The sequence below is a fragment of the Lactuca sativa genome, chromosome 9 (assembly GCF_002870075.4).
Source record: "Lactuca sativa cultivar Salinas chromosome 9, Lsat_Salinas_v11, whole genome shotgun sequence".
Classification (NCBI taxonomy): domain Eukaryota; kingdom Viridiplantae; phylum Streptophyta; class Magnoliopsida; order Asterales; family Asteraceae; genus Lactuca; species Lactuca sativa.
In genome coordinates, this window is record NC_056631.2 from 48,037,685 (window position 1) to 48,046,881 (window position 9,197).

Genomic DNA, 9,197 nt, shown 5'->3' on the forward strand with positions numbered 1-9,197 from the left:
TGAGTCTCGTCCCTACTCGGCGAGTCGGACCCTATGACTCGCCGAGTCTAAGGCTAAATTAGGGCAATGCACAAATAAAATTCACATACCGGAAACCAGGTGCTACAATCATTTTATATAGATAATTTAGGAAATTATTAATTAAGTTAATTTATCATCTCAAATTAAATACCTATAATTATGGTAAGTAGTTGCATCCACATAACTATTTTTTTTGCTTTTTGAATCAAATCCAAATTAGTTTAAAAAAAATCGAGATACAGCCTCGAGAAAGAAATCACATCACTCTATTTTTGTTTCTTGAATCAATGGCTAGGGGTTTCTCCCCGCCCTTCATGAATCACGCACCACATAATCATAACCAATAAATCCTTTTGCTTTTCCTTCTTATAGTTGACGATGGTTCATAAAAGATACAAGCATAGGTTGGGGGAAAAGGGATATACATGCCAAAAAAATCTATTGTGTTTCTTCAAGCTGCTACTGTATTCCAAAAATAAAACTAATAGTAAATATATTTTATTCTTACTAGAGAACCAAAAGGTAATTCTTTAAGAATATTTTATATTTTCTAAATTCTAAATTATTTAAGAATTGTTTTGTGTCAAGAATGTTAAATTATTTTTTAAGAATATCTGCACTATTATTCTTTTCGAATGCATCATCATGTAAAGGGTTTTTTTTTGTTCAATTTTGTTGTTTTTTGACAATCAATGCATTATTCTTTGAGAATGTATCAAAATATAGAGGTTTTTCACGGTAAAAACATAGATGTCTAGCTATGTTTTGATTTCTTTTTCTTATGAAAATGTTGGTTTAATGGTTCAAATACGTTTATCATTCAATGTATTCTTAAAGAATTAACTTTGATTCATAAAGAATAAATTATGATTATTCAAAATCGTCTTACGTGAATATATTTTAAACGATTCTTTTCAACAAGCATGAAAGTTTAACTATTTTATAACTAAAAAAATTGATTCTTAATCATTGAAAAAAAATGTTTACTTAAATAAAAAATTAAATATAATCGTTCTCAAAAATTGATATCTAATATTCGTTAAGAATGTCTCTAATAACCGGTGATTAGATTTTGAAGAACTGATACGTTTAAATTTTATGATTTTCTTATAACTTGTTTAATTTAAAAAAAAATGATGATTAGGATATTTAATTGTTTGATTTATTTATTAATTAACTTAACTTATTTTGCTAAAATATAAATAATTTTATTTTCTCTCTCTTAATAAAAACTCATATCTACATTTATAATTAATTACGTGTAATTATATTATAAATGCTAGTCCATGTTAATAGCATGTACCTTAAGATCATATTCTTTCGTTATTTTAATCTAATGGTCATAATTTAATTATATATTCACACAATAATTGTGATCCACATTTAATCCTAACCCATATATATATATATATATATATATATATATATATATATATATATATATATATATATATATATATATATATATATATGTGTGTGTGTGTGTGTGTGTGTGTGTGTGTGTGAATGAATGAATGACTTTTGGTCAGCATGTTTGATGTACGAGGGTGACATTGTCTGCTTGGAAGTTAGAAATTTTGGAACTTGAAATTTTAGCCAAAAGAAAAGAGAACGAACAACATGAAGAGTAAGGAATGGCCTAGAAGAAAACAATGATGATCAGAGAGTTGTCAAGATTGACACGTCAATAGGAGAAGACTGAAGACCAAAGACCAAAGAAGGTGTGGGTTGCCTGAGAAACAGAGACCGACAGAAAGAAAGAAGTTTGGCATGAATAGTTTGGATTAAGGCGGTGAATGTTGGTGTTAATTTGAACCATGTCAAAGCCATGTGTTTTATACATGGGCAATTTAGTCTTTTGTTAGGAGTATGACTAAGTAAATAGCCACATTGGCTTTAGAGATTTAGATGGGCAGTAGGTGCAATCGTTTTAGGATAAGTAGTTGGAAGTGTGTTATTTAAATATCCTTGTCATCGATTGATTGATAGATTGGAATAACACAGGAAAATTTCCCAATATCCTCTCTTTTTACTCTATTTTTGCTATGTGAAACAGGACCTGAACCAACATTTGGTATCAAAGCAAGTTGAAGAGGGCTGTTTTGAGAGTCGACTTTTGGTGGGAGGAGCCTTTGGCAGCAGGGTAGTGAAAGCATCAGAAGTAACAGGTTGGCAACAGAAAGAATGTTTGATTGGCAGCAATGGAAAGAAAGAGATTAAGAAAGAAGCAAGAAAAACAAGTAGTCTGTAGCAAGTAGCAGATAAGAAAGAAAGCAAGAATGAAAGATAAGTAGCAAGCCAGATCATGTTTGTTAATCAGAAGAATGATGGAGCAGCAGAAGTCTGTTGTTTGTTAGCATGTAAGAAAGAAGAAGCAAGCAACAAGTTATTAAGAAGCAAGCAAGGGCCGGTTACAAGCAAGAAAAGCAGGATAGCAAAAAAGAGGTTTGTAGCAAGTAGCAAACCAAAAGTTTGTAGCAAGTAACAAACAATAGCAAGTGAAAAGTTTCGGGTTTTGTTTTTGGAACTCGAAATGTTCGCAAGAAGAGAAGAGCATGAATAGCATGAAGAGTAAGGAATGGCATAAAAGAAGCCAACCGTGACCGGAGAGTAATCACGATCAACACTTTAATAGGAGAAGACTGAAGAACAAAGAGCGAAGGAGGTGTGGGTTGCCTGAGAAAGAGAGACCGACAGAAAGAACGAAGTTTGGCAGGAACAATTTGGATTAATTGCACTACAATAATTTTGATCTTTAGTGGCGATGGGTGTCGCCTCTAAAGGTCTAACATGCCGCCGCTAAAGGTATTAGTTGCGGCATGTCGCCATTGTTGGTTCGACGCTAATGCTTCAACGGTCGCCACTACTGCTTTCTGTCGCTGCTAAAGATGCATTGTCACTAATGCTCTCCATCGCCACTAAAGGTGTCGCCGTTATTTATATGTATTTTATTCATACAAATTCACATATACATACATAATACACACACAAAATACGCATATACACACGAAAATGCACCCATACATATAGTTAAAAATACATATATACATAGAATTGTACATACAAAAACACATATACCTACATAAAATACATTCAAAATACATATATACATATACATGCACATACAAATACACATCCATATCTACAAACACAAAATACACATCTACAAAATCAATATTTCGACGAGAACAGTGGTGGTGGCGGTATATTTCGACGAGAAGGTTGAGGGATCTTAAAATTCCGGCAACCATCTCAAATGCTATAAATTTAGCAGGGAGAAGAGAAAAGGAAAAGAAAAAGAGAAAAATGGAGCAGAGAGGGGTGAAATTGCAATGTTTTCTGTGAAATTCCGATGAGGTCGACGATGGTGAACAGAGTGAAAAAGGGAAAACACAGAAGATTGGGAAAGAAAGTGAGAACGAAGAGGGTTTTATTGTCGACGGTCGTTAACGGCGACGCGTACTAATTGGCGGCGACACATGGGAGTGGAAACAACGTCATGTTTTCAACATCATTGGATCATCGCTTAAAATGACGGATGTGAATGAAATGGCGTGTATCGTCTAGCGACGACGCTCACTCTTTAGCGGCAACACACCGGAGGGAAAACAACACGAGATTTCTTATGTTATCCTAGTTGTAGGATCATCTCTTAAATCGATAGATGAGATTAAAATGACACAGATTGCTAACAAAAGCCTTTAGCGGCGACACCATTAGCAGCGAATGATACTTTTATTGGCGACAAAAATTGCGGTTGTTTTTTGTCACCGCTAAAAGTCTCTGTCTCCACTAAAGGCGTCACTGCTATTACCGGTTATTCTTGTAGTGGGGGGTGAATGTTGTTGTTAAAAACCAGGTCAAAGCCATGTGTTTTATGCAGGGGTAATTTAGTCTTTTGTTAGGAGTATGACTAAATTTACAAGTATGACTAAGTAAATAGCCGGTTGACTTTAGAGATTTAGATGGGAAGTAGGTGAGTCATTTTAGGATAAGTAATTGAAAGTATGTTATTTAAATATGCTTGTAATCGATTGATTGAAAGATTGGAATAAGAAAAATTACCCCATATCCTCTCTCTTTTTACTCGGTTTTTGCTGTGTGAAAGAGGGCCTAAACCAACATTCTTCATCCTCTTCTTCAATATCGTGTCCCTTATTAATATTCTAGTTGATCATGCAAAACTGAAGTTCCAAAAACAGTGTCTAGATATTGTGATATTATAATTAAAACGTGCAGTATGGATTTGTTAGTTTGGTTAGTGAACCCATTTGCTTTGTTATCATAAATGATAAGATTTGAAATGAGCACGAATAAGGTAAAAGAAATTTAAGAATTACACCAGCCGACCAGATAATGAATTTATAGGTCATTTTTCCGAAGACCCTACTTTAAATAATGAAAAGCTGTTGAATAATCTTGTATTGAAGATACTCTACTTTATCTGTCATGCCATTAATTTATGTGAAAACTAGTTTCAAATATTTTACAAGTCTTGTAAAGTTTTATGGTTGCATGAAGTGATGAACACTTAAAAATTAGTTCTTGGTACGATCAATACTGTTGCTTTAGTTTAGGAGGAACTTTGGTGGTGATGCACCCCATCATACGTTGTAATCACATAGCTGGAATCGTCTCTATCTCTTTCTATTCTTTTTTTAACACTGCATCCTTCACTTGAGCATTTGAAATAGTTCCTGTGTTTTCAGCAACCACTCAATCAAATTATGACCTGGCAATTCTAAGAAACTAAAATAATACAAGCAAAGCAACAGTAAATTTCTATTAAAGTTTAATTGTGCGCATTATTTTAATGTCATTTAAAGTACAAACCCTAATAATAACCTGTTAGTAACATTAACATAAGACTACTTTGTAAATGGATTTTTGTTTTTGGTGAATATATAACATACAAAGATGATAATATAATTCTATATCTAGCATGTTTTATTAGACTTATTCAAATTTCATTTATCAAATAAATAGTGTGTGAAAATTAACGGATAAATATATATATATATATATATATAAGGGATATATACAGTAAAGTCCCAATATTTTCATCGATTTGACAAGAAAGTCCTAAACTTTATTTTTTTGACAGTAAAGTCCAAATTACCGGCAGTTTTTGACACTTTTACCCTTTTTTCTCGGTTATCCGGTAATTAGGATTTTTTTGTCAAAAAAAATAAAGTTTAGGACTTTTTTGTCAAATCGTCAATTAGGACTTTACTGTCAAAAAAATAAAGTTTAGGACTTTTTTGTCAAATCGTTGAAAATATTGGGACTTTAGTGTATATATAACTTTTTTTGGTTAGAAATTTAATGGTATGATACTCTTTAAGCATAAGAGTTATTGAAACCTTTACTAATCTGCTAGATCGTATTGAAATCCTTAACGTTTTGCTTCTTGTTAAATCGTTTTTTTAATCTCAAGAAACCGACATTGAAAAAAATTGAGATAATCAAGAAAGAAAGAAAGAAAGAATCAGGGTAGTGTTGACTTTTTGCAACTCAAAAAATGGAGAAATAAGAAACCAAAAAAAAACGAAATTGTCATTCTTTCCTTTCTCCACATTCACACCCTTTTGACTAGATATGTGTTGTTTGTGTTTGTATAAAACCAGGGCAATTTCGTTCTTTTAGGTTTCTAATTTCTCCATTTTTGAGACTGCAAAAAGCCAACACAACCCTGGTTCTTTCTTTCTTTCTTGATTATCTCAATTTTTTTCAATGTCTGTTTGTTGAGATTAAAAAAACGATTTATCAAGAAGCAAACGTAAAGGATTTCAATAGGATCTAGCTGATTAGAGAAGGTTTCAATAACTCTTATGCTTAAAGAGTATCATACCATTAAATTTCTAACCAAAAAAATTATATATACACTAAAGTCCCAATATTTTCAACGATTTGACAAAAAAGTCCTAAACTTTATTTTTTTGACAGTAAAGTCCTAATTGACGATTTGACAAGAAAGTCCTATTCTTTTTATTTTGTTGACAAAAAAGTCCTAATTACCGGCTAACCGGGAAAAAATGGTAAAAGTGTCAAAAACTGCCGGTAATTTGGACTTTATTGTCAAAAAAATAAAGTTTAGGACTTTCTTGTCAAATCGATGAAAATATTGGGACTTTACTGTATATATCCCTATATATAATATTAAAATATTAGAAGATAGCATTAGCATTAACCAATTAATGCATGTGTTTAAACAAATATAACAGAGTTGTTAATAGTATAAATTCAGGTGCATCATTTTTAATAAAACTAGTAGGTGATTCCGGCTTCCCCCAAAACTTTTTTTTTAAACAAAAATAGGACCAAAAGTGTCAAGTTCAACAATATCTAGGTGCCATTCATGTAAATAAAGCCATTTCCTTAAAAAAATCTTTAAGATATATAAAAAACAAAAAATAGACCTAAAATGTCAAATTCACCAAAACCTAAAGACCATTTATGTAAAATAAGTCAATTCTCTCATAGAAAACACTACAAAAATCTTTAATATGTATAAAAAAACTAAAATGGACCAAAACAAATTCAACAAAACCTAAAGACCATTTAAAGCAAAAGCGGAGGAGCAAAGAATTGAGCCAAAAAAGTCAAAAACAAAAGCTTAGGAAAAAAAATACCAACAATAAAACATTTAAGGCAAAAGTGTAAAAAAAAAACTATAAATTTATTGTTCATAACTGTGTTATCTTTTAAATATGCATATAAATAGGTTATTTAACGGTTAATTATTTTGTTATTTTATCACTTAATTAGGTCACTAAAAACACATCTTTAAATTATAGATGCAATTTTATTTGAAATATTATGTTATTAGAAACACTTATTATTTCCGAATAGTGATGATTTTGCATCAATTTAATTCCACGCGTATGTCAAGTCAGCATATAATATACGACCAATTTTTTGCTCCACGGTTGGAAATTCTAGCAATCCCAAACACGACAAGACAGCTCCCTAGCTTGTCACAGAAAACTACTACAAATTAACCATTTCTCTTGCAACTTAACAACAAAACAGCATCTCATCACAAAGTTATTGAAGAGATCAAGGCATTTAACATGTATTCGCAAGCCATGTAGATCTGTATCTTGCAAATATCCAAATGCTTGCAAATGATAATGACAGGATATATATTGTTCTTCACTTTAGTACATTGATTTAACTAATTTATTTACTATATAAATGTATTTATATATTTAAAATATAAAATTTCTGATGTTAATTTTCTTGAACTAATTTATTTATTATAAATGTAATTAAAATGTAAACCATAAAGCTTAATTGAAAGTTACAAACAAGGAAAAGAAATATAGGCATAGGCTATTTCCTAACATCAATCACATCAATAAATAAAAATAAAAATACTCAAACACAAAAGACGGTTGGTATATAAATATATTTATCGAATAATTACTAATTATAAATAATTAAAAATTTATTAAAAATATAAATTAGTTATTGATGTAGCAAAATGGACTATTCAAAGAGATTGAGATTGAACTAATGTAGAAATAATTGGACACAGTTAAAAGACACCGAATAACTTGTTACCTAAAAGGCTAAAACCTAATGATGTGAATATATCTCGACCGAATCAAGATATGCATTTTAATATCTCATTATGCTTAAAAGAGTTATATGTTAATATCCATACATTAATCATATTGATGGTATAATTCTTATGTATTAAAAAACATGAGGTAGTATCTTATTTTTTTTGCTCCTTTTTTTTTTTTTCCTCCTCCCTCCCATAAAAGGAAAAACAACTAATTGGATGGTTTGCAAAAGAAATTATTCGGAACCTGCCCCAAGGTCCATTATATGGGAGGTCGGAGCACTCATAATATTTTGGGCATTGCAAAACTTGAAACATGGACCTTCGTATGTGGAATTTCGCACTTCAATCCCTAGGCTGATTCAATCAAGAAGCAAATGTTTTGCATAAGTAATTGCTTATGGAAATGCTGCACCCATATCATAACATTTACTGAAACCAAAGTATTAACATCAATATTCTATTTTTTTGCATTAATTTAGATAAGAGCGAGCACACAGGAAGTTTTAGGTCACTTTACCTTGGATAAGGACTGCTTTTAACCTTCTTCTTCCCATACTTTCTCCATTTATATCCATCATCCACGACCTCAAGGTTGGTCTTCATACGAAGGGCAACCTTAAATCCGGCATGCACCCTTTCTCTCATGACCTCTCTAATGTTGCAAGATAAAAAAAAAAGTTAGATATATATGATACATACATATATATAACAAGCGAGAAATCAACAAAACACTTGCATGTGAAAATTGTTGGGTCGTGGCATGAAGGAAATTTTAATGGAGTTGTCTGTATTTTCAAAACAAGGACCAGCTGTGATTGTTTCTTGGAAGTGCATATTTTGGTCATTTGTTCTAAAATAGTCTGCGAAATCCAAACAACTATAATCTTGGTTATATCTAGTTCCGACTGTGGTCATTTCTTGCAAGACTGGAGCTTGCTCATTACTCCTACTTAAATGGGCTGCAAAATCCAAAGGAATAGAGTCTTGATAACTTGGTTGATCGATTAGTGAATGATAATTATCCAAGATATCTTCAAAAAAATGTTCATTTGTGTCATCATCGTTGGTCACAGGATGGTATTGAAAAGAATTAGAGGAAGGATTTTGATATGCCGTTCGATCATGAGAAAGAGAAAGGCTTGTTGGTGCTGCAAAGGAGGGGAACATAGTGGAGTTTTAGGAGAGATGTCAAGATTTAAGATCATGTACGTTGATTAATTAAGGTGTCCTGCTCTTTTTATAACGTTTTCATGTTTTTTTATTGTGCATGACAGTACGAGTGCTTTAATATAATATTGTTTATTATTTTCATGAATTAATCATGTGAGATGCTTGGGAACTTTCGTTAGCACCTTCCTTAAAAATCGTGAAGATATATCCCATGTTGATGCAAAGTGCAATCCAACTTCCATTTCTTAGTGCTGCAACTTTCGTATGATTTAAAGTACTGTTAATACAAGAAGAGTATTAGGGTCGTGCGTTCTTTGAGCAAAAATGAAAGGATCGATTTTGTCAAATGAACTAAAGTATGAAAGTAATATAGGACAATGAACTAAACTTACAAATTACAATGGAACTAAAAATCATTTAGTGTTGGAAATTG

The 9,197-nt window shown here is 31.6% G+C and overlaps 1 protein-coding gene across 2 annotated transcripts; it reads right to left on the reverse strand.

Annotated features, from left to right (window-relative positions):
* Positions 1 to 4,312: 4,312 nt before the first annotated feature.
* LOC122195973 (probable WRKY transcription factor 50) lies at positions 4,313 to 8,779 on the reverse strand. 2 transcript variants are annotated; one of them, XM_042898259.1, is made up of 2 exons: positions 8,112 to 8,779; positions 4,313 to 4,718 (listed from the first exon to the last, which is right to left on the reverse strand). In XM_042898259.1, the coding sequence occupies exons 1-2, from the start codon at positions 8,237 to 8,239 to the stop codon at positions 4,595 to 4,597; spliced, it is 252 nt and encodes an 83-aa protein (XP_042754193.1). In that variant the 5' UTR covers positions 8,240 to 8,779; the 3' UTR covers positions 4,313 to 4,594. The 2 variants fall into 2 exon arrangements, 1 of the variants encoding a protein (XP_042754193.1); XR_006187139.1 differs by lacking the exon at positions 4,313 to 4,718 and adding an exon at positions 7,351 to 7,948.
* Positions 8,780 to 9,197: the final 418 nt, after the last annotated feature.

What these genes read in the sequence shown, in the direction of transcription:
- LOC122195973 (XM_042898259.1), bottom strand. Translation starts at nt 8,239, where the DNA reads ATGAGAGAAAGGGTGCATGCCGGATTTAAGGTTGCCCTTCGTATGAAG. An exon ending in AAAAGCAGTCCTTATCCAAG is followed by an intron (nt 4,719 to 8,111) that starts GTAAAGTGACCT and finishes CTGAAAACACAG; the next exon opens with GAACTATTTCAAATGCTCAA.